Consider the following 26,174-nt stretch of genomic DNA (forward strand, 5'->3'; position numbering starts at 1 on the left):
CTCCTTGATTCAGCCTAGCTATAAATGCTTCCAGGTCAGGCCAGGGTCTCTTCCCGAATAGCATTCTGATTTAGACTTTGCCTATCTCTTTAGCTCCTTGCATCTACCAACTCTTCGCACACCCATCCCTTCAGAGAAGGGCAGGGCACTTTGCATTATGGGTTTCATAGGGCTATCAGGGTACTGCCCCTCTTGTGGGTTTCATAGGGCAATCAAGGTACTGCCCCTCTTGGTGGACATAGGATGCCACTTCCAACCAGAGGCACAGGGCATTGTTTGCGCTACTGAATCCATGGCTGGCCAGCAGTGGCTAGAAAACAGTAACATTTTCAAGCTAGCATTAAAAAGTACCGTAACAAATCCGAAAAACAAGTGAGCTCCAACCCAGTTTTGTTTCGTGAGAATGACTTCTAAGAAACAGAAGCATTCTTTTAAGCTAGTCTTGCTTCTTTGCAAACAGAAGCCCTGAAAAGGGCTGCCTTTTATTTCAAAAACACACACACTTAAATCTAATTAGTCGCAGAAATGGCTTTAGAGTGCATCTCACTCTCCTACCAAACCTATTAACTTTGATGACAGCCATCTTCAGGCATCTTTAAGGCATCTTTCTCCCAGGCTCCCGTTAGCATTCCAGAGTTTTAGGCATACATGTAAGCACAGCATCCTTTTTTCAATAGGATAATACACAGCAGAGGCCTGATTTAATGCGGACGAAGCTAGCTGCTCAATGCTTAAAAATTTCCCCAGCGTTCACGGGCTCTGCTGCAATGCTGTAAATCTGCTTTGTGCAACCAGCAAGCACACCAATGGTCTGAAACAGTGAATTTGCAAGCTACACATTGTATATGAAGGAGAAAAAAGGAACACTAACCTGGTGAAGAATGCAGCACTGCTTATAAAGGAGATTTCGTCAGCTAAATCCATCTCCTCCGAGCGCAAACTGTCCGTTAAATGGACCCTAACGCAGGGAATTCCATCTGACAGTCTTGGCTGCGGCACCAAGCATGCTGGAGAAGATCCTTCTTGCTTGCACTTTGCAACCTAGAGAAACAAAGTAAAAGGGGGGGGGGGAACATGGGTAAGGGGCAGAGAAATCTTCCCAGCTCATTTGCAGCAGGCAGGCTGGGGTTGGTTTTTTTAAAAATAAAATAAAATGATACAGTGCCATGAATTCACAGCAAATAGTGAGTCAGCATTTCCACCCCCCGTATCCAATGGATGAAAAACCCAACCTCCTGCTGTAAGGCAATGGTTAAAAAAGAAGCAAGCACAAATCTGTAGTGATGGGAGTCCAATAGGAACCTCACAGCACATTGAAGCAAAGTGTAAAAAAATAAAATAAAGCTGGGAATGTACACAAGAACCATGATGTCACAGCAGGCGCAATTAAGGCTTTTTGTTCCCTTTCTATTACTGCCTCACAATACCCTTACCCAAATCATGAGGTGGTTAAAAAAAAAATACGATAATGATTGTGTATCTCATAAGCTACACAGAGCTCAGACTGCCAAGGCAGAAATAATGCCATACAATTAGTGGCTTAAGCAATTATGTACATTATGTCGGCAGGGGCGCTGAATAGCTTAATAACGGCAACTCAAGCTATATTTATGGCACCGTAACAAGTAAAACCATCAAAACCATTTGATGTATGTGACTTTCTTATTTAATTTGCACATTTAGGCCATTATCTTTATGTAACTCGTATGTTTACATCTCCTTCTTCTGCTTATGTAACACCTACCGTTACGCAAGATGAAGTGTTAGAACAGCTTCACCAGCAATAAAACAAATATGTAGGACATGTGAGGATCATAGAAGTTGGCGCAGGGAAATTACGGGACACACACCCTTGGCAACTCCCCCCCCCCCCCAAGTATGAGCATCCCAAAACTTTTGCAGGCACAAGCGGTGTTCAAAGCAGGACTGCGTTTAACCACCCCGAGAACATCATGAACACAAGCCATCACAAATACCCAATAAAAAAAGAACGTCTGGAGGGGCCGTCACACTTTCCCACTGTCATGGGGGGAAAGTAATCGCCTCTCTTGGCAGATGCTAACAGCAAAGTGAGAGATTTCTCTAAGCTGCTGTTGCTTCTTGATAGAGCAATGCCTGCTCAAGTTACCCCCTCTGCCTCCATAAAGGTTTATGTAAGTCGAGTGGCTGTCCCAGCTTGAACTGCTCCCTGGGTGACCCTTTAGAGATGAGATCTTTATCAAGACCTGTTTATCCACCAGAGAAGGCCACAGAGACACAAACACACAACCTTATTCCATCCATCCACCAAGGTTTCAGACCCTTGGTTCATCTAGCTCATGGGTAGGCAAACTAAGGCTCAGGGGACGGATCTGGCCCAATCGCCTTCTGAATCCGGCCCACGGACAGTCCAGGAATCAGCATGTTTTTACATGAGTAGAATATGTCCTTTTATTTAAAATGCATCTCTGGGTTATTTGTGGGGCCTGCCTGGTGTTTTTACATGAGTAGAACGGTTGCTTTTATTTAAAATGCATCTCTGGGTTATTTGTGGGGCATAGGAATTCGTTCATTTCCCCCCCTTCAAAATATAGTCCGGCCCCCCACAAGGTCTGAAGGACAGTGAACCGGCCCCCTGCTGAAAAGGTTTGCTGACCCCTGATCTAGCTCAGGATCCACACGCCAAATCCTTATCGGGATCCGAATCACAGGCTGAATTTGACAGACGGGCGGGAGCACCCACCTGTCCATACTGCCATAAGGATGTTGCATGACTGAAAGGTGGGCGGGGTAAGCCCAGCTGTCAAAATCCCCTCCGCAGCTTCGCCAAGTGTCCTTGCAAGCAGGCTCTAAGCCAGGGGCGTAGGAAGGGGTGGGGTGGCGTTTGCCCTTCTAGGTGTGTGACATCACACTGGGTTCATAAGGAAAGGGTTAACTAATTGTAAAATGACTAACCAATGGGAACCCAAGGGGCGGAGTTAACTGTGTATAAGGTTTAAGCACAGAGGAGTTTGGGTGGTTGAGAAGACAGTCTGGAGTTAGGAGAGAGAGGGAAGATAAGTCTGTGGGTTGGGCTAGTCTGGTGTGAGAGAGTGAGAGAATTTGTTAAGAGGAATCAGTCAAAGTTGAGATAATCCGTCAGAAAGTATTAGGAAGTTATAGGCCAGTAAAGAAACTAAAGTTAAGATACTGACAGGAATATTATCTGAGAAACCATAAACTTGTTAATGTTTGTACTGTAAAATAAACTTACAGTGGTGCCCCGCAAGACGAATGCCTCGCAAATCGGAAAACTCGCTAGACGAAAGAGTTTTCCGTTTTGGAGGTGCTTCGCAAAACGAATTTCCTATGGGCTTGCTTCGCAAGACGACAATGCCTTGCGAGTTCCTGCGGTTTTTTCCCCTTCCTCCCCCTTTTTCTAAGCCGCTTATCAGCTGATCCGATCAGCAGATAAGCCGCTAAAAGCCGCTAAAAGCCGCTAATAGTGCTAATAGCGCTAATCCGTCAATGGGCTTGCTTCGCAAGACGAAAAAACCGCTAGATGAAGAGAATCACAGAACGGATTCTTTTTGTCTTGCGAGGCACCACTGTATTATTTTTGGTTCACTTTTAACAACTGACTGGACTCAGTGCTTTACCAGAGAGTAACTGGTTGGTGGCAGCGGGGAAGCGAGCACAGTGGTGGCACAGGGATCAATAGACCGTTAAACGTCCGGGGGCCCTGTGTGATCGCCGGGGGGTGGAGGCAGACCGTCCTGGGTGCCCTCACTGAGGGGGGTGACATTTGTCGCACTGCCTGCCTATGACTCCCAAGCCTACCCCGAGCCTCAGGGTAAGGGGGGAGCTGCGCAGCTTTACTGATGGCATTCCCCCTTCCCCCTTCGTTTTGACAGCTTGGGGGAGGCTTGGGAGTCACGGGTGTGTGGCGTGCCGTATGTCCCCTGCTCCAGGCACCTGAGCAGCTATCTTGCGCCTGGGATGGCACCCTCAGGAGCGTGCCTGCTCTGGGCAGCACAGGCATATGTTTTGCCACTGCTCTCGGCTCCTCTGAAGAGAGTGGGGAGGCTGTTTCAAACCATGCAAAGGAATTGAACCCGGAACTTTTCTTCATGCAAAGCAAATGCTCTACTGCTGAGCTGTAGTCCTTTTCTACATCTGCCAGTCTACCAAGATGGCAATCTCACGCTACATAAAACTCATTGCAATGGTGCCAAGTGAGTTAAAAGCTCTGCCTCTCCCATTTTTACCCCTTTGGCACAGCTGACGTTTTAAACGATCCAGGGTTTATCATCCAACACTGCATTATGAAGTTCCCCCAAGCTTTTAGGCATCGCTCCAGCCAAGGTGTTAATTTATAGACCGTTTTGGGAAGAACAGGGAAATTCAATGAATTGAACCTAAGTAATCCCTTACCCATTAAGCAGACCTCCAAGGAGATATTTTGGGCAGCAGCTAAGATATATGAGAGCCCAAACCCGCCACACCCATTACTGCCCCAGTCGCTGGGTGGCCTCCAGGAAATTCTCACTGTCTCGCCTGCTTTCACAAGAGCTCTGCAAACACAACTAGGAGCCAAAAGACATTGGAGGCTGTGCAAGTTCACTGAATATATATATATATATATAGAGAGAGAGAGAGAGAGAGAGAAAGTGGTCCATCCTAGATAATGGAACATTATTCCACTGTTGTCCATCAGTGAAAGGGCTGCACAGGAACTTGAAAGGAAGAAACAGCAGAATCATAGAGTTGGAAGAGACCACAAGGGCCATCGAGTCCAACCCCCTGCCAAGCAGGAAACACCATCAGAGCACTCCTGGCATATGGTTGTCAAGCCTCTGCTTAAAGACCTCCAAAGAAGGAGATCCCACCACACTCCTTGGAGCAAGAAGCTTCTGAAAACAGGCAAGAGAAACTTCCGGAACCAGGCGGAAAAGTGGGCCACTTGGAGGTACTGTCAAGATAAAGGAAGTTATCAGCCGACTACAAAGATCATCATCAGCATAAGTGGCAAAATGTGTTTGGGGCTTTACAGATTGAAGTCAGCATCTAATTCTAATGCTCCTTCACCAAAATGTATGCCAACAGCCATAGAATTTGCCTAAGAGTTAGTAACAGAGGTGAAGTGATGGTTCTCTCTCTTGTTCTCAGCAGTATGTTTCTTGGGTATAAATATGGGTAAAAAGTCCAGTTGGAGTTTACTTTACTCACCAAACTAATGCCAGTGTCCTAACAAAAGAGAACTTTGCTGAAGTCCATGTATGTCCACCCAAATGGACCAGAATGCTTCACTGAGAAGCTTGTCCTTCTCCATTTATGGTATTCTGAAACCTAACAGCCACAACACAGAATTACAGCCTAATGAAAGAATTTGGGTGCCTAGTTGACGTTGTTGGCATTGTTACGCAGTGCACGATAAATCATGCAGGAGTGAACAGGTCTTTCGAGGGCAGAAGACAGCTCACATAAACACCATTGACTTCTGCTTCCCTTCATTGAAGCGAAATGACTGGAAATTAGAAAGCTGGGGGCAGGGCACAGCACTCAACCATGGTGATCTTTTTCAGTCTGCCACCCTTCTTCAGAATGAGCCCAGTGCCACTAGATATGCAAATATTTCTCATTGGTGTATTTATTTTAAATATTTGCATTCCGCCCCATGCCCAACAGATTCCTGGGTAAACAGCATAAAACACTAACGTATACAATAAAAGGAAATTATATGGGGTCACAGGTAAAAACATGCAGCAGATCAATGCTTCGCACAAATTAAAATGCATGGCAAAAGAGAAATATCCACACCTGTTCTTGGGGAGGGGGAATGTAACAAAGGTGGATGCGTACCTCTTTTGAGAAGGCCTTCCATGACTTCCTGAAATCTGGAAGCAGCCCAGAAGATCAGGGATGAGAAACCTCAGGCTGGGGTGGATGAGGGTGAGAGATGCAGTCTCTCAATCTGGCCCTCCAAACTCTCCACAGCCCACAGCCCTTCCCACCCCTGCTTTGCACTGTCCTTGAGCGTTTATCCCCGACTACACTGTGTCCTTCAACTCTAATAATGTATTCCTTGCCTGGATGTAGGATAGAAACATGAGTCTGTGTAGAAACAAGCCTACTGTAGCCGGGTAAATTTAATACTTGGTGCTCTGCCCACTTTTGTTTCTGATCTCACTCGCCGCTGGTGGCATGTGGCCCCAAGGCAGATCACCTAGAAGGAAATGTGGCCCTCAGGCTGGAAAAGTTTTCCAACCCCTGAAGTAGATAGTCTAGTCCAGGGTCAGGGAGATGTTGTTGAACTACGACTCCCATCATCCTTGATTACTGGCCGTTAACTTAGATGGATGGGAGTCCAAGATCATCTGGAAGTCCACAGGTTCCGCTTAACCTACCCAACTTGAAATCTTGCCTTGAAATCTATCACTTGTTGTTGTTTGGTCGTTTAGTCCTTTCCGACTCTTCGTGACCCCATGGACCAGAGCACGCCAGGCACTCCTGTCTTTCACTGCCTCCCGCAGTTTGGTCAAACTCATGCTGGTAGCTTCACAAACACTGTCCAGCCATCTCGTCCTCTGTCATCTCCTTCTCCTTGTGCCCTCCATCTTTCCCAACATCAGTGCTTCTGGCTTAATTCTCATGATGGTGTACCTCCGCCAGGGTTCTCATGGGTCTTCCATTTCCTACACATTCTCAACTGGCAGGAAGCCCCAGATTCAACTGAATTTCTGGCATCTCCAGTTTCAAAGGCCCAGGTGCCAGGTGATGGGAAATATTCTTTCTGCCTGAGATCCAGGGGAGCTGCTGCCAGTTAGAGCTGGTAATGCTAGTCTGGGTGACCTGGCATAAGGAAGCTTCCTACGTTCCTAAGTGTGGGTTTCAGATTTCTCAAAAGCGAGGCTTTCAGTTGTTGTTGTTGTTGTCATCTGTCTGTCTCAAGAGACAATAGAGTGCGCCTCCAGGGGTGAAGTCTAACCACTGTGTTAGCTGCATTGAAGTGATCTCCCCAGGGCAGTGTGCATGGAGGTCCTGGGCTGCCCAGATGACAGGACTCCCTTCTTGGCCATGCTGATGTAGCCCAAAGGAAAGCAGAGCAATACATTTGGAACCAGCTTGGCTGCTGGAAGGTGCCATCCAAATGCCTTAGGGACTCTATTCCAGATTTACTCCTTAACCCTATAGACAGCATCTTAAAAAGCAGAGAAATCACCTTGCCAACAAAGGTCCGTATAGTTAAATCTATGGTTTTCCCAGTAGCAATGTATGGAAGTGAGAGCTGGACCATAAAGAAGGATGATCGCCGAAGAATTGATGCTTTTGAATTATGGTGCTGGAGGAGACTCTTGAGAGTCCCATGGACTGCAAGAAGATCAAACCACTCCATTCTTAAGGAAATCAGCCCTGAGTGCTCACTGGAAGGACAGATCCTGAAGCTGAGGCTCCAATACTTTGGCCACCTCATGAGAAGAGAAGACTCTCTGGGAAAGACCCTGATGTTGGGAACGATGGAGGGCACAAGGAGAAGGGGACGACAGAGGACGAGATGGTTGGATAGTGTTCTTGAAGCTACCAACATGAGTTTGACCAAACTGCTGGAGGCAGTGGAAGACAGGAGTGCCTGGCGTGCTCTGGTCCATGGGGTCATGAAGAGTCGGACACGACTAAACGACTAAACAACAACAACTTTACTTCTCCTGAAGATATCTGGCAAGGCAATGGAGGTTTAGGATCAGAGTTTTCATTCTCCAAAAGGGCTCCCTTCCCAGGTTGATGAGCCCCATCTGCCCCTCATTTCCCTCTACAGCATGTGAAGTAATTGCCTTCTTGACCATTAGAGCCACTATTGGCCTCATCCGCTCAATCCACCAGTCTGTCTTTGCATACAGGGGAAAGCCAAGCTCAAAACTACTGGTGTAACTCATTGAACCACCTTTTGCCAAGTCTCCCTCCCTCCCTGCCCTCGTCTCTCCAACCAGGAAAAATCAACGAATAACGTCATTGGAATGACTGCAATCTGAGCTTAAGCAAAGAACGGGAATTGTTACAAAATAAGGGGAATCATGAGGAAGATGAAATGCAAAGAATTAAAGAGATTAAATAATTGCTTTCTTTTCTGCAGAGCTGAGATGAAAGGAGAAAGCCATATATTTTGACAGTATGCTATTAAAGTATTTGGAAACAAAACAGTCACACAACTGTAGCCAGCATATTAAACGCCTCCCCTTTATACACTGTAATAAAAGCTTGAAAGTATACAGGACTCATCCGAGAACATAAAAGGCGGCATTACGCACACTATTTGACAGTAACCTTTATGCGATTTGCTCCATTATTGATAATGGCAGATTCATGTTTGCACAGGACTTTGGTAGTCAAATACTTTTGTGTGTGTTGCGCGGGAGTCCAGACTGACAGCCCATTCCACTTCTGTGAATCTGTCGCTCTCACCCTGTCCACTCCTACTCCCCGCTGGTTTCCAAAACGGCAACGATTAGTCACGGTTTTTTTACTTGGCAAAAACCCTTGCCGTTTCTAAGCTGGTTTTACCTTACAGTATTTCTAAGAGCCCTCCTGGGAGAGCAAAAGGGGTTTCATGCTGTTAAAGTGCCGATTCTTACAATGTCCAAAGAGAAGAGTACAAAGCAAAAAATCTCAATGTGACGGAGCAGCTTTGAGAGCAGTGCTTTTCAAGATATTTTGGTGCAGCCACTATGCACACGCAAGGCACACATATGCACACACCAGGACTACGTACTGAAGACACGTGATGCACAAGCCTTGCTGAAGCCAAGCAGATCTGGGGTCTGGTTAGAGACAGGGCACACGGGTTCAGGTATGGGAATATAATTTGACATTCTAAGAGTTATGGCTTGACTTTTCCCATTTTGCTTCAAAAAATTAAAATATCGGCAAGATTCCAGCCTTTAAGGTTGTGAATTTAAACCTGAAGCAGTGTGGGCAATTCATGTTGAAATCTTGGGTGCCAGAGAGCAGGCAGGTTAAGATTTCCTGTGATCCTTGCCCTTCGTACACAGCATAACATTGTACAAATGAGGCATAATTTATACTGGTATGATAACTAAACTGTTCTTGGGAGTGGATTTGCGATTCCACTGCCCCTCTCAGTCCCATTCACTATTGCACAATATCAGCAGCAACCCTGAACTTCCATGTATCTCTTGCTGTGCTGGGAAAAATTATGAAAGACTCATCAGAAAAGCTGGAGATTGGCAGTCCATTTCCTTTATTAACATTGACTCTAGCCTAAACAAAAAGAAGCACTGTAGAAAGTGATAACCAAAGGGTTTTTTTATTACAGGCAATGAAGCTTACAGAAGTGTGTGTGTGTGCGCGCGCATGCACGCAAGCACACACCCCTACATCAATCTCAGCAGGTCATCGAACGTTCACACATGAACAATTCTGGGACAGGTGGGGTTTGTGTTCCTAAATGTTATTGTCAGGCAATCTATTTCAAATACAAACAAGCAATCTTTAATGGTTAGCAATGGTAACCCTGATTAAAAAAATATAGGTCTTTGGTTGCTTATCCATCATGGCCCTTCTCTAGGTTAATGGAAATGTTTTATTCTTCTCTGGGTCATTTTAGCTAAATAGCTCGATGATGAGCAACTTCCAAGACAGCAAGAGCAAGTATAAAGGGGAAACTTGATGAGCGTGATTTACTCGTGCCCAAGGTCACAATCTCCCCCACAGGCATGTGTGCGCACTTTTGCACAAGCGCATCCAAATGAGGCTGCCCTTTTGAAAGTGCCCTAAAAAGAAGGGAAATGCCTGTAATAGGAGAATTCTCATATCCAAGAAATGACTTAACTAGGACTGTGTGCCAGTTAAATAAATCTTGGTCAGTTCATTGGCCGACACTAAACCAAATTAGGCTTAGTATAAGTGATCAAGCATGCTGGTGCAGTTAGAAAATTGTGGCAGCTCAGCTGTTTCCAACTCCTGCTGCTGCCTTAACACCCAGAGCCAAGCCGTGTTTGGTTGACTGTAATCCACAGACCCAGGCTTGCAGTTTTACTCACTACAGATAACCATTAACTGACGCTAAGGTTTGGTTTTCCCCTGATCCTAGCTTTGTGTAGGGAACTTGGTGAGCCAATGTGGTGTAGTGGTTAAGAGTGGTAGTGTCGTAATCTGGTGAACCGAGTTCGCGTCTCCGCTCCTCCACATGCAGCTGCTGGGTGACCTTGGGCTAGTCACACTTCTCTGCCCCACTCACCTCACAGAGTGTTTGTTGTGGAAGGGAAAGGAGAATGTTGGCTGCTTTGAGACTCCGTAGGCTAGTGATAAAGCGGGATATCAAATCCAAACTCCTCCTCCTCCTCTTCTTCTCTAGACTACTACTCATTACTGACTATTGGCCACAATCAATGGGAAGAATGGAAACTGCAATCTGCTAACAACGGAGGGCCAGAGGTTCCTCACCCTCCCAGAGCATTTATTGAGTAGTCATCATAGAATCATAGCGTTGGAAAGGACCCTGGGGGTCATCAAGTCCAAGCCCCTGCAACGCATGAATCTTAACTAAAGCATCCATGACCGATGGCCATCCAACCTCTGCTTAAAAACCTCCAAGGAAAGAGAGTCTACAACCTCCAGAGGGAGACTCTTCCACTGTTGAAAAGCTCTGACTGTCAAAAAGTTCTTCCTGATGTTTAGTCAGAATCTCCTTGTTTGTAACTTGAAGTCACTGGTTTGAGTCCTACTCTCTGGAGCAGCAGAAAACAAGCTTGTTTCCTCTTCCATGTAACGGCCCTTGAGATATTTGAAGATGGCTATCATATCTCTCCTCTCAGTGTCCTTTTTTCAAGGCTAAATGTTCCCAGCTCCTTCAACCGTTCCTCATAAGGCTTGGTTCCCAGACCCCGGATCATCTTGTTCCTTTTCCTCTGCTCATGTTCACATCCTTCTAAAACTGTGGTACCCAGAACTGGACACAGTAGTCCAGGTGTGGTCTGACCAAGGCAGAATAGAGTGCTTATTTGTTTGCACAAAGCTTACGCTGAGGCTAGATTATATCCTGTCTTTACTGAGCGTTTCCTTGGGATAGTTTACAGGTTGGTCATATGATAATGAGCATCCATCCTTGAAAGATGTTTATACATCTTTCCGTTTATTCATCCCACACTTTGCAATGCATTTCCCCAAACCATAAAAAGTCCAATTTGGTCCACTTTAATTCTGCAAACCTAACGTTCTGGCAAGCACAAAGCAGTGACAATCTGGAGACCCCCTTAGAAGAGACATTTCTTGTTCGGTCTTACATAAGATACAATGCCTATTTTTGGTGCTTTCCATCTGAAGTTGTACTCCTTTCAAAGATCTGCTGCCTAATTAAATTGCAGGTAGCATATTGGGTTGATCAAAATGCGTTTCAACTCATCCATCAAAGGAACGATTGAACTCTAGTTTGATGTTTTTAACAGCTCTAAGAATGGTCAGCGAGGACAAACTCCTTACAGTTCATGCAGTGCATCAAAACTTGGCACATAAGTCCACTAAACATTTATTTTTATACTGTGTTACGGCATTATGGCAAGTAGAATTGACATATGCTCACGTTGCATCATAAACTAAAACACAACTCAGTGTGCATTTGTTGTTCTTAGACATGCAACGAGTCTGTTGTCACAATGAACTTTCACAGTAGAGTTCCGTAGGGGAAAGGCAACTGGCCTTCCTTTCACTCCCAAAGGGACCGAGGCTTTTTGAGGCTTCCAATCAAATGCTCTAAGTGCCTTGTGGGGTATTTTCAGTGTTCCACCAAAAGCTTCCGCGTTGCCTCCAAAAAGAGTCAAACAGAGGAAGCTGGAAGGTTCAAGGTCAAGGCCAAGATCTGGGGGAAAAGGTCAACTACCTTTTGCCCTGCTAAAAATCCTCTTCATAGTTCTGCCCATGTGAGCAGCTAAGCAAACAAAAGAAAAACTTTTCTACCACTGACAGTCTCCCTTCACTTCCTTCAGCATGACCCAATAAATGGGCGAATTGCCTTCTACAGATTGCCCAAAGAAAGAAGTAAACATTCTCACTGAAAGAGGAAACGGACTATTTAGATAAACTAAAGAATGGCTAGCTGGTGTGTGTTTGTGTGTATGTATTGGGTGTGGCGAGCTGTTTTTTGCCAATGCTGTGAAATCTCTAAGGCAGAAAGCTTGGCTATGCACCAGGGTTGCAAATGAACAAAGGGCTAACTGCCCTTATAAGACCACAATCTTATGTTGCATGCAAGAAAGCCAGAGTCACACCTCTTCGACTGCATACATGTCAAACATTTAAAGCACATTGCGTTCCCCAAAGATTTGTAGATCTCACAGATCTACAAATTCCCAGCGCCCTTAATAAACCAGTTTCCCAGGATTCTTTGGGTGAAGTCATGTACATTAAATTTATGGTGCACCTCTTCCAGGTGAATGCAATGTTTTATTGTGCTCTCCACCCCATCCTGCAAACTCCCCGCTAAATCCCAGAGCTGCTACTGGGCACGAGGTGGGTAGCATAAAGATGGGTCAATTTAGCCATTTTTCTCCAATGACACTTCCTTTCATTACACAAGGTTGCCAAAAGGTCCAAAAAGCACTTTGAGACAGGGGTCATCTGCCTTCTACGAAAAAACCAGAACTAAATAGTGAATTTTACTCAGCTCTTGGGAATATAAAATACACTTAATTTGCTGAAACAACTGAAGGGAAACATGTACAAAGGGCAGATTTATCTCCCCACATTTAAAAAAATATATATATAAAAGCAGCCACTGGTCCTGATGTTTCCAAGGAAACAGGATATATGAAAAAACCTTTTCCTGAAAGGTCTGGTGGAAGGGTGGAAAAGCCTGAGGCTTCTAATAACTTTTGCCAATCTTCTCCTATCCACAACAATTCGTGAGGTCTCAACAGAGGGCTCTGGTTCCTTTCCACTCTGGGACCTCCTTTGCGCATGGTAAGTCTCTGTGCATTCCCACATTTCGCCCGGTTCTTCTATACGGCACCATAAAAGCTGCTTGAGTTCCAGAGTTACACACAAGGATGGGGGAAGTGATGAATAACCAGCGGATTGTTTCTATATCTGACAATCAGACCTGAGTTGACTCAGGTTTCATGTACTGGGAAATGTTAAGTCTCTTGCTCAACTCAGATGACTGGAATATACAAGTGGAGAAATGGGACTTTGTCACTCCTTCCAGCATTCTAAAAACGGTTTCCTGATAATGGCATTAATCCGCAGAATTAAACTGGCACGTAGCTTGTGTAGAGAAATGGGTGTTGCTGAATGAACTTGGTCAAGAAGGTCAACCTTCCAGGATTTTTGGTCAGATTACGAAACAAAATGTAAACTTGGTTTATATGTAAAACCAGGGGCAGCCGAAGTGGTACCCTCCAGATATTGTTGGACTTCAACTCCCAACATCCTAGATCATTGGACCTGCAGGCCAGGGAAGATGGAAGATGGAGTCCAATAATATCTGGAGGGCACCACGTTGCTTGTCCTAGCCAGGCATAATATAATAAAATAATAATAATAATAACAATAATAAATTCTTTCCTGGTTCAGAAAACCGTGCTCAGGGCGGTTAACAACAAATTTAAAACACTTAATTGATGCAACAAATACAGCATAAAATACAGTACAAAACGTGAATAACCATAAATTCAGAATTCAAAAATCAATTTAGTGGGAAAAAACCATCCAATAAACATTAGATGATCACCAGGGCTAGATGGCTAAATTAGTCCTATTTTGGCCAGCAAGGAGACCAGGGGAGAATTAGCCATGGGATCTTCATAAAAAGTGGATGGGGCCATCCAATGAATGTTGGGAGGTTCAAGACATGCAATAGAATGTACTTTTTCACATTATGAGAATCGCCATCACATGATGGTGTGATGGGCAATTAGTCACATGGCTTAAAAAGGGAATTACGGACCGATTTGTGGAGGACAAGGCTGTCAACACCTATTAGTCATGGTGCCTTCTTCCTACTTCCCCTGTCAGAGGCAATACAGTGGTACCTTGGTTCTCAAACACCTTGGTACTCAACACCTTGGTTCTCAAACTCCGAAAACCTGGAAGTAAGTGTTCCGGTTTTTGAACGTTTTTCGGAAGCCAAACGTCCAATGCGGTTGTCGGCTATTGTTTCTGGGGCACCTGCACCAATCAGAAGCTGTGCCTTGGTTTTCAAACATTTCGGAACAAAATAAGTTTGAGAACCAAGGTACCACTGTATTTAGCGCTTTTGTTTTTGAGGCTTTTGGGGTTAATTTGTTTTTGTGACTGTGTGGAACCCAGTTCAGCTACTGATTGATTGATTGAGGAAAAGCCCCCCATCGAAACAATGACTATCATCAGTGCAGGTAAGGAAAAAAAATGTAATTTTTATTTTTATCATCTACAATACTGTCTTATTTTATTTTATAGTATGGTACATTGATTATTCCTCAGTCCCAGCTCCTGCCCACCTAGCAGTTCGAAAGCACCTCAAAGTGCGAGTAGATAAATAGGGACCGCTCTCCAGCGGGAAGGTAAACGGCGTTTCCGTGTGCTGCTCTGGTGCTGGCTCACCAGCTGCGGCTTAGTCACGCTGGCCACGTGACCCGGAAGCTGTCTTCGGACAAGCACCGGCTCCCGGCCTCTTGAGCGAGATGAGCGCGCAACCCCAGAGTCGGTCACGACTGGACCTGTTGGTCAGGGGTACCTTTACCTTGATTATTGCTTTCGTTTTATGGATCAATGGTCTCGTTAGATAATAAAATTCATGTTAAATTGCTGTTTTAGGGGTTGTTTTCAAAAGTCTGGAATGGATTAATCCATTTTGCATTACTTTTAATGGGAAAGCGCGCCTTGGTTTTGGAATGCTTTGGTTTCGGAACGGACTTCCGGAACGGATTAAGTTTGAGAATCAAGGTACCACTGTATAGCAGTTGCTGAGAATCACACGTGGGGAAGAGTGCTGCCGCGCTCGTGTCTTGCTTTCGGGCTCCCCATAGCCATCCAGTTGGTGTCTGCGAGAACAGGATGCTGGACTAGGTGGGCCTTTGGCCTGATCCAGAAGGGCTGTTTTTATATTATGTTCTTATGCAAGAAGGGACGCGGGTGGCGCTGTGGGTTAAACCACAGAGCCTAGGACTTGCTGATCAGAAGGTCGGTGGTTCGAATCCCCACGACGGGGTGAGATCCCGTTGATTGGTCCCTGCCCCTGCCAACCTAGCAGTTCGAAAGCATGTCAAAGTGCAAGTAGATAAATAGGTACTGCTCCAGCGGGAAGGTAAACGGCATTTCCGTGCGCTGCTCTGGTTCGCCAGAAGCGGCTTAGTCATGCTGGCCACATGACCCGGAAGCTGTACGCCGGCTCCCTCGGCCAATAAAGCAAGATGAGCGCCGCAACCCCAGAGTCGGGCATGACTGGACCTAATGGTCACGGGTCCCTTTACCTTTTACTTATGCAAAATTATGCCAAGATGCATAAGGAAAGGCATTGAACACTGATGTGGAATGAAGGAAAGAACCAGACAACATACCCAATGAGAAGCGAGACGGCACAGCCATCGTGGTTCTCCTGCAGCTGCAAACTGGGCTGCTGGCCAATTTAACAAATGGTTAAAACATCACTGCTACAAGCACACGGCGAACCTGTCAATCCCCAGTCTGCAAAGGGTGCATCAACAATATTTCAAGGCTGGCTCACTTTCCCGGATCAGCTCTCGAGCCGTCAATGCAAACATTAGAGGCAGACGCTCTCTTCAGTCTGGGACGGTAGAAGCCTAGCTTGCTTTAATATTCAAGTTCACCAGGTCCAAAGATCTATATGCAACAGATCCCTATTTTAGCACGCACGCCCTTATACATTCGCATGTCGAGGTATCAAGTGCCCCTGGGAACAGGCACCAAAGATAGCATAAATACAGCTTTATGAGTACATAACTTGCGAGTACTTGAGCTCTGGGTACACTGCAGTGGGTGGGGTGTTAAGGCACCAGTGTCAAAACTGAACCAATATCCAAAACAAACATTGATATATGGCAGGGGAATGGCTAAATATCTCCTGTCAATTTGCCAAAGAGCTGGGCATACGTGCTGGAACAGGCCAAGTGTGGAGTACAGCTGGGGTCATATCTAAGGAACCTTCGTTGTTTATCTGGTTCTTCCAAAATAAGTGCCTGATTTATCTACTGACTGAAAAGCAATCCTTAATTAGAGCACGCCCCAGTTATGGAAGAAAGCAAAGCTCTCTTGGAGAACATTTGCTTGTGGAGGGCAAGGACACCACAAACAAGACTCTCAAAAAGCAACAATAACTCTCTGCTGAACAACAGTCCACATTTTAAACCAGTTGGTGAGGTTGGGAGGGAGACATATCTGGCAACCCAACATATCAAAAAATGTTTACTTTCAAAAGCTCTGCAGAATTTGCAGAGAAGTTGAGGGGTTCAGGCTGCCTGTGAGCTTCTGTGCCCTAAGTGTCCAAAATTTGCACAGCTGATCAAGCGTCACTTGTGCCAGATATTCTGAGCAAACTCCCCCTTCAAACAAAACACGCCTTAAGCCTGCATTTAAATTTAGGGCTCTGGCTTATGTCTCAGAGATGAACTCCACGTGACGCTTTGCCTCACACACATTTCCCCCGCGTATTTTATGCTTTTACAATACACAGCCACAAAGGTCACAACAGAAGCCTGAAGTATGGGGGAGAGGGGGATTTTAACACCTTTCCTCTGGGGAAAGGGTGCTTGTTGCAGCTTGAATTTTCTGTTTTTCCTCTACACCCTATCTTTCCCCCCATAATATGGGGAACAACTGGAAGGCTTTTTTTCTTTTTATTTTTGCAGGAAAACCACTGCAGGGAAATGGCTAAGACGTCCTTCCACCCAGTTAATCTTCCACTGCGAAACATCAGAGGAAAATTGACATATGATTAAGCATCACATGGAGGTGGGAAAAACGTGTCTGAGCTGGACCACAGCCAGCCTGCAGATGGGAGGCCACATGACTGAATGTGTCCAGCAAATAATATTCCACACTGCATTTCCCCATCATGGTCCATATTGCAGCAAAAGTCTGATTTTTGGGGGGAAGCAGTTCTGATGCGCATGAGCTCCAAATCAGCTTTCATGACGCTGCCTGAATTTGTTGCGATCTCATCTGAAAATAGTGACAGTCTGGAAATGCCTAATGCCTTTAAAAGTTGCGCATGCAGAAGAAACGCCTGCAAATTTCAGGTTCATCATCTTCTCAGTTTTCATTTTTTAAAAACGAAAGATCCTCCTAGTCCTTGTGATATCCAAGACACACTTTAAAGTGTTGTGGGCAATGCCTACTAAGATTTGAAAAGCCAGAGGTGAATAAGCAGTCCTAGTGTTTGGGTGTCGGGCATCAAGAATCCTTCGCAGCTCCTGGCAGCCTCCCCAAATTAAATTATGCAAAACAGCAATTAGTGCAAAGTAAGATGAATTATAATGAGACACGGGTGGCACTGTGGGTTAAACCACAGAGCCTAGGACTTGCCGATCGGAAGGTCGGCGGTTCGAATCCCCGCGACGGAGTGAGCTCCCGTTGCTCGGTCCCTGCTCCTACCAACCTAGCAGTTCAAAAGCACGTCAAAGTGCAAGTAGATAAATGGGTACCGCTCCATCGGGAAGGTAAACGGCGTTTCCGTGCGCTGCTCTGGTTCGCCAGAAGCGGCTTCGTCATGCTGGCCACATGACCCGGAAGCTGTATGCCGGCTCCCTCGGCCAATAAAGTGAGATGAGTGCCGCAACCTCACAGTCGGTCACAACTGGACCTAATGGTCAGGGGTCCCTTTACCTTTACCTATCAACCACTTGCGAATAAGTGAGATTGCCCAGGGTGTCAGGATGGCACCTGACGTTTCCACCATTTGGAGGTGCATGCCTGGGGATCCATGGATTTTGACTGTTTTCACACAACAGCAACACACCCTGTGGAATTCTATCCGCTGTATTTTATCTGCACAATCAGAATGAATTTCAGGAACCAAAACATGACTTCCGAGCCATCTGGCCCCAAAATGGCAACAAGGCATTCTGTTTTGGTGACTGTAACCCTGGTTTAAGGAGTCATTTGGCGCCCGGCTTATATGTCTGAGTTTCTAACACTGCTGACATTCCAGAGGTTCTCAATCCTATGAGGGGAGAGAATAGGGCTATGCTCATTGGCCGAACCCCCTCCATCGTGGTCCAATCAGCCCTGCCCCAACATCTTCCATAAGCTCTGATTGGAATTCTGCTGCAAGGAGGCTGTTCTACCCTCCACACAATTTAGCATCCTTCCCAGTGAAGATGTCTAGTCCCAACACATGGAAGGCTGGGCAGCTGGGAACGTGAGAGACGGGGCAGGGCCATCAAAGGTACCCCATTCTCCTTCTTGACACAACAGAGGGCTGTAGCTTAGTGGCAGGGCACCTGCTTTGCATGCAGAAGGTCACAGGTTTGATCCCCAGCATCTCCAGGTAGGGCTGGGAAATACCACTATCCGAAATTCTGGAGAGATGCTGCCAGTCAGAGAGGACAATTCTGGGCGAAATGGACCACTGGTCCAACTCAGTACAGTGGTACCTCGGGTTACAGACACTTCAGGTTACAGACACTTCAGGTTACAGACTCCGCTAACCCAGAAATAGTACCTCGGGTTAAGAACTTTGCTTTAGGATGAGAACAGAAATTGTGCGGTGGCAGCGCAGTGGCAGCAGCAGGAGGCCCCATTAGCTAAAGTGGTAGCTCAGGTTAAGAACAGTTTCAGGTTAAGAATGGACCTCCAGAACAAATTAAGTTCTTAACCCGAGGTACCACTGTATAAAACACAAAAACCTCAATAGGGCTAGTGCCGCTAGTCCCAGCGGCCCCAATCCCCTTGGAATTAGTTCAAAAGCACAGCTCCCAATCCTGAAAGATGGAAACAAGCGAAAAGAAGAAATGCAGTTCAAAGCAAATGCAGCAATAGGAAAGTATGATGGCGAACCCACCAATTTTTCTGTACCTTGTGCCTTGGACTCAGCTTTGGCAGTTCTCTGTCCACACTTGTCCGAATGAGTGACGGTGTCTGCTTGCAGCCAGCCTCCTAGAATGAGACATTACACACAGTTAACAAAAAAAAAGGTGTGAGAAAATTTAGAAAAGATGATGTACAGGTGGTACATCACACCAGCAAAATTAGGAAAAATGTACAAAACAGGAAATGAGGCCTGCTGGAAGTGTAAAATTAAAGAAGGCAATTTCTACCATATGTGGTGGACTTGCGAGGAAATGAAGAAATTTTGGGATCTGATTTATAACGAGTTAAAAAAAATATATTTAAATACACTTTCCCTAAAAGACCAGAGGCCTTCCTATTAGGAATAATTGGGGATGAAATTAAAAATGAAGATAAAACACTATTCCAATATTCGACAGTAGCGGCTAGAATATTAATTGCACAAAATTGGAAAAGTCCAAATACCCCAACGGTCAGAGATTGGCAAACAAAATTATTTGAATATGTTGAATTAGCAAAAATGACGCAAAAAATTAGAAACCAAAAAAATACAAAGTTTATTAGCGATTGGAATAAATTTATGGTATATATTGAAGGAAACTATAGAAACTTAAAAACTACAGCAGGTCTGATATAAATCTTATGATGCGCAAACCATTAACAACTCTTAGCTGCAGAAAAAAGAAAGAATTTTTATCAAGAAGCCTGAAATCGGGAGGGAAGGAGGTCAATAGGTGTGTAGAGGAAAGATCTAAATATCTAAAGATATAAAGATTCAAGGAGTAAGACAAGGAACTGTAACGGAAATTGATGCTATTTTTGTGTTATGTATGGATATCTTTTTCTTTTCTTTTTTTCTTTTCTTTTTTCTGTAACTGTTGTTTTGTTTTTTCTTTTGGTTATTTAAGTGAAATTCAATAAAAAGAAATTTTAAAAAAAGGAAAGAGAAAAAAGGGAGGAAACAAAAAAAAGGTGTGTGTGTCGGGGGGTTGGAGTGTGAAATTAGGAACAGCATGCTATTTCTAAGCATGGCTTTGTTCATGCGATCTGAAAAACAACTTTGTTTTGTATCACATGTTTTGAATCTAAGTGTTTACATCTCCTTTATGTTATCATTTTTTAAAAAAATAAACAAATCTGGATTTGCTAAAAGTGCAAGTGTAACGAAAGGGGGGGGTGGGGCTAAAAAAAAATCAAAAGGCGTATTGCTCTATACTTTCTGCCTTGGTTCAGACCACACCTGGAGTACTGTGTCCAGTTCTGGGCACCACAATTTAAGAAGGATGTGGACAAGCTGGAATGTGTGCTGAGGAGGGCGACCAAGATGATCAAGGGTCTAGAAACCAAGCTTTATGAGGAATGGTTGAGTATGTTTAGCCTGGAAAAGAGGGAGGTGGAGAGGAGATATGACAGCCATCTTCAAATATCTGTCAGATGGAGGCCTTTTTTCTCCTGCTCTGGAGGCCAGGGCCTGAACCATGGGTTCAAGTTACAAGAAAGGAGATTCTGACTAAACATCAGGAAGAACTTTCAGACAGCAAGAGCTGTTCGACACTTGAACAGACTCCCATGAGAAGTGGTGGACTCCCCTTCCTTGGAGGTTTTTAAGCAGAGGTCGGATGGCCATCGGTCATGGATGCCTTAGTTGAGAATCCTGTATTGGATTAGATGGCCCTCAATGTCCCTTCCAACTCTCCAATTCTATGATTCCATGGAAGGGCAAAAGTGCAAAGATACAGCGCAGGTCCAAAGGGATAATTACCTCATCCAAAGATTCCCTTTGCAAATAATAAAGATTTATAAAAATGAAAGTATTCTCGAGCTGTGAACTCCATAATTTTTCAGACTATGGTTTCTATATAGTCTTAAATGAGTGAGATATTTGCACATACTGTTGACACTGAGTGACCATGTACCTCAATAGTTGTATGGGAAATAAAACCATGCCATTACATTTTTTTAAAAAACTGCCATTCGAGCTCTACTTTTAGTTTATGAGGTATCTTCCATAGACTGTCGCGCCACATTGCTGGGAGTGAAGTTATGAAGCTAAGAGCTCAAGGGACTGAAAGACAAAAAACACATAAGCAGAGCCAAACCAAGGTTTGTTTTCTATACATGTAGAAGCTCAGGCTACAGTGGAACCTCAGTTGTCGAATGCTTCGCAAGTCGAGCGTTTTGGTTTTTGAACACTGACAACCCGGAAGTGAATGCTTGTTTTCGAACGTGCCTTGGAAGTTGAAAGCCTTCTGAGGCACATTTCTCCATTTTTCCAACGGATTTTGCCGACCGGCAATTGCACCTCGGTTGTCGAACATTTCAGAAGTCAAACGGTCTTCCGGAACAGATTACGTTTGACAACCAAGGTTCCACTGTATAGTTCTAACCTATGGTTGAGTCTTAGCCACTTCACAGCTTGGGCAGTGATGTTAGAACTGAGCAGGAGTATCAAAGTAAACTCTGTTGACTTATACAGACAGAGAAAGATATTATGCACTTGTTGTGGGAAGGGCTATTTAAAGATTCGTCATCCTTTGAAAGAGATGTCCAAGTGATGACTCTGGTTGACTCATGCACAATAGATGTGGCAGACAATTCCGCCCCTTCCCTGGCAGCTAACAAGGATATCAAAGGTAAAGGACGAAGACGTTGGTAAACTTTCACCTGCAAGGGATTGGACAGCTCTCCCCATCACTCCTTATTTAACAATGTTTTGTTGTCTTATCTTATTTCCACCCCACTGATCCCGTAGTAAAAATACCCATCTGCTCCATGAAGTATAAACAGATATAGGCCCTATGGGAAGAAAATGTTCTTTTGGAGAGGAAACAGTAATTAAGGAAAACAATTAAGATTTTGTTGGCAGTGCCTTCACATGCTTTACTTACAAGTATACTGCCTGCATTTATGGCTTTACTGCTGGCATGAACTCTGGTATAGCAGAGGATAATTACTTTACATTGACAGTGCAACAGCAGAAGTGCTTGACACAAAGAGTGGATCACAGGATCACAGAGTTAAGGAAGTTACCCCAGAGATCATGCAGTTCAATTCCCTGCTCAGTTGTCAGGGCTGGAGCCAGACGCAGGTCAGCACGCAAGAAGCAGAGTTTGTTGGTGTGGTTAACCCTTTGTTCAAGGAAACGGCAACACTTCCCAGCAGGCCTTGCCCCTATAGGTAAAAAAGGTAAAGGACCCCTGGACAGTTAAGTCCAGTCAAAGACGACTATGGGGTTGCGGCGCTCATCTCGTTTTCAGACCAAGGGAGCCGCCGTTTGTCCACAGACCACTTTCCTGGTAATGTGGCCAGCATCACTAAACCACTTCTGGCACAACAGGACACCGTGACGAGTGCCAGAGCACACAGAAACACAGTTTACCTTCCCACCACAGCGGTACCTATTTATCTACTTGCACTGGTATGCTCTCGTACTGCTAGGTTGGCAGAAGCTGAGACAGAGCAACGGGAGCTCACCCCGTTTCGGGGATTTGAACCGCCAACCTTCTGATTGGCAAGCCCAAGAGGCTCAGTGGTTTAGACCACAGCGCCACCCACGTCCCTATAGGGACACAACTATACAGGAGTTGCCAGGCCTGAGGGTTTCCCCTCCCTCTGCACTGCTCTAAGACTCCACCTCTGGATGTTGCTCAAGCAGTCTCAAAACTACGCCTGTGTACCTCTGGTTGTGCGTTCTTCAGAGAATAGGGCTAGGGGAGTTTGTTGCAGCAGGAGAGGGAGACTCCCGGAATTTTTCAGCAGTCTCTTGACTCCTCCTCTTCTGCATCAGCCTCTGAGTCTGAACTGCTCCTTGCCACCAGCTCTTCCCGCTCACTAAACCCTGTTGCCCCTTCAGTATCAAGCCCCTTCTCCCTCTGTCCTCTCCTCAGTGTCCCACCACCCATCGCCTGGCTCTGAGGCTTCCTCCTCTGGGGTTTGTTCCCCAGCTGGTGCTTCCCACCATTCCTCTTCATCCAGCCAGTCCCTGACAGCAGTGCAAATTTGCAGTGTAGGCCTGCCTGGCAGAGGTTCATCCAATCTCTGCTTAAATGCTTCCAGAGGAGAGGCCAGCATCCCCTCTCCCCCGGCAGTCTGTTCAACTGCTGAGCAGCTCTTACACTTAGAGGAGCATCTCCAAATGCAGGGATGAGGCACCTGTGAGACTCCAGCCCCCCTCTCCCCCAGCCAGCATGGCCAGCAGTCATAGATGACAGGGGAGAAGGCCACAGGTCCCCCATCTCTCTCAAAACTTTTCAGCTCAGTATGAATGTTACAGGGTTTCGTTCAGAAATAAGCAGTCAGTAAGTATTAGCATTTTGCTGGATTAGCACCACACCCAAGCCAGTATTTAAAAGGTAAAGGGACCCCTGACCATTAGGTCCATTTGTGGCCAACTCTGCGGTTGCGGCGCTCATCTCGTTTTATTGGCCAAGGGAGTCGGCGTACAACTTCCAGGTCATGTGGCCAGCATGACTAAGCCGCTTCTGGCAAATAAAAGCAGCGCATGGAAATGCCGTTTACCTTCCCGCCAGAGCAGTACCTATTTATCTACTTGCACTTTGACGTGCTTTTGAACTGCTACATGGGCAGGAGCTGAGACCGTACAACGGGAGCTTACCCCGTTGCGGGGATTCGAACCACCAACCTTCCGATTAGCAAGCCCTAGGCTCTGTGGTTTAGACCACAGTGCCACCCACGTCCCTAAGCCAGTATTTAGAGAGTGTTAAAGGAGAAAAGGAATTTAACATTGTATGAAAATCTTAAGATGCCTAAAGCGAAAGGCTTCGAGAGTCTTGCAAGCTCAAGGAGGAGACGCAGAGTTCCAGGGGTTGTGAGCTGGGGTGGCAAAGGTCACAGAAGCGGTAATCTTCTCCTATCGGGTTTTCCTGGTTAACGGGGCTGGGGCTTGCTGCCAAAGGACGGCATTGCGTTACAGGATGTAATGACAGCTGGCAGCAAAAGGTCTAAACAGTATGTCTCGAAGGATTGGAAAAGAAGAGGTATGATGAAAATTTAACAGGATCCATTATACACACTCTGACTTTGGTGTTCTCAACAGACAACCGAAGCATATTAAAATCAAAACTACAGTATTGAAACTGGGGGTGGGGAAATCTAAACCACATGTCACACTTTGAGCACAACATTCCTTTTCCTAATGGAAAAAAAAACTTACCATGGGACACTGCTATCTTTTACCTCCAGGCTGCTTTCCTGCTCAGAATTTCACCCCTGTTTGCTTTTCTTCCCACAGAGGGGAAAACTATACAGAGACAGGTATTATTTTCTCCTTGCAAGGAGAAAAGAAGGCGGAGCCAAGAGGTGGGTGATGTGAGTGGGTAAATGTCTCTAGCAGGTATGGGGCTGAGGCCCTCCTCTCCACTGCTAACCCTTCCACTGTTGACCATAGCCTCCCCCATGGCAACATTTGGATGAATCCAAACCACAGTGGAGGAAAGTTACCTGCAGCCTGGACCAAAGTCATGGAAGAAGAAGAAGAAGAAGAAGAAGAAGAAGAAGAAGAAGAAGAAGAGGAGGAGGAGGAGGAGTTGTTGTTTGGATTTGATATCCCGCTTTATCACTACTCTAAGGAGTCTCAAAGCGGCTAACATTCTCCTTTCCCTTCCTCCCCCACAACAAACACTCTGTGAGGTGAGTGGGGCTGAGAGACTTCAGAGAAGTGTGAGTAGCCCAAGGTCACCCAGCAGCTGCATGTGGAGGAGTGGGGACGCGAACCCGGTTCACCAGATTACGAATCAACTGCTCTTAACCACTACACTACACTGGCTCTCCAACTGGAAGTTGGAGGTGGGGAGAGGATGAACAGCCTCCCATCAAAAGAGAAACTCCCACAGAGCTCATTGCAAACTTTACCATGTCACCTGCCAAGATACTACTTTGATACCATATGCAATTACTTGAAACCCCCCCCCCCAAAAAAAGGAGAGAGGGATGCAAAACAATCTTAATACAGGCACTCACTTTCACTAGTATAATTTTTGCTAGATCTTCACATGGGCGCTTTTCGTTCTCCTTTCTCGGGTGTTCCCATTCGAACAAGGCGGTGTAGTTCTCCAGCATCTGGGCCATGATTTTGTTGCAGATTTCCTGCTCCTTCATCCCTTCAAATCCAGAAGACACGCTGCAAAAACACGAAACAAGGTTGGGGACATTATAAATAAATGTGACGTGCCAAACGGCCTGTAATGAGATAGCTGAATGCCAGCCAAATTGGGCACCAGGGAACAGAAGCTGCCAGGAAGAATATCGCCATGGGGCAGTCGTGGTGAACTTGTGGCTATCCAGGGGTTATTGAACGACAACCTCCACCAGCCCCAGTCAGCATGGCAAATGGCCAGGGACGATGCCAGCTGTAGTCTGGCAAAATCTAGACCGTCACAATATGGGTTGTTCTGATGTAACTTCTTGAACCTATCAAGATGGCTATCATCTCTCCTCTCTGACTCCTCTTTTCCAGGTTATATACCTGCAGGCTCTTCCTCCCTGCCCTACACAATGGTCTTCTGGAACCTTCCTCGCCTCAACCTTAACTGGTCATCATTCTCCAAGAATTGCAACAGATCCAAATGGGACAGGATAGCCCAGAGGAGGCCTTGTTAGGGCTGTGCTACAATTCCCCAAGCTTCAGAAATGATGATTCAATCAGCAATGCATTTTTAAAATGGCTCGGCAAGGCATAAGCGTCTCAGTCCTCATGAGAGCCAATTATTTCCCACCCTTCTAAAAGCCAGTTCTCGAAGGGTATTGTGTTTGCCAGCCAAAAAGCAGTAATATAGTGGCTAAGTACTTTTGGTAACGTAGAAAGAGTGCCAACAGAACAGTAAAAAATGCTTGTAAAGAAACAAAAGTATAGAATAACTTAAAAGTCACTTAGGGATCAGTGTGGAGCTATAATTAGAGAGGAGTTGATCCCTGTCACTTTTAATAAAAAATGCACTATGGCTGAGCCTTCTATTTACTCTTCAGTGGCATCTTCACAAATATCAAATGAGACAGCTGAATTATGAAGTGAAGGACACTGCTCTGAACCTGAAACAGCAACTTTTCCTCTTCCTCTGTTGTGAATGAAGTGAAGGAATGAGATGAGAAATGAGCTGAAGGGCTGTTCCTGATCTCAGAACCAAAATCCAGACATTGTGGCAAACTGTAGTTCAGGGAAACTGAACTACGGCTTGTCGTTA

The 26,174-nt window shown here is 45.4% G+C and overlaps 1 protein-coding gene and 2 long non-coding RNA genes across 4 annotated transcripts in view; 1 reads left to right on the top strand and 2 right to left on the bottom strand.

Moving 5' to 3' along the window:
* The window catches only part of LOC310686050, a 317,292-nt gene that overhangs the window by 182,126 nt on the left and 108,992 nt on the right, over positions 1–26,174 (bottom strand). The window lies entirely within an intron of this gene.
* FAM13A (family with sequence similarity 13 member A) overlaps positions 1–26,174 on the bottom strand; it is a 156,126-nt gene that overhangs the window by 100,186 nt on the left and 29,766 nt on the right. For both annotated transcript variants that reach the window (XM_083458629.1, XM_083458628.1), the window contains 3 exons: positions 24,955–25,114; positions 18,982–19,062; positions 872–1,041 (listed from right to left, as the gene is read on the bottom strand). In XM_083458629.1, the coding sequence (XP_083314755.1) occupies positions 872–1,041; positions 18,982–19,062; positions 24,955–25,114 (411 nt within the window). The remainder of the gene's footprint in view (positions 1–871; positions 1,042–18,981; positions 19,063–24,954; positions 25,115–26,174) is intronic.
* On the top strand, positions 17,871–24,644 carry LOC310686066. Its single transcript, XR_014515698.1, has 3 exons — positions 17,871–18,352; positions 24,227–24,294; positions 24,383–24,644. It is a non-coding gene; the product is annotated as an uncharacterized lncRNA (long non-coding RNA).

The sequence above is a fragment of the Podarcis liolepis genome (genome assembly GCF_965112155.1).
Source record: "Podarcis liolepis genome assembly, chromosome: 9".
Lineage (NCBI taxonomy): Eukaryota > Metazoa > Chordata > Lepidosauria > Squamata > Lacertidae > Podarcis > Podarcis liolepis.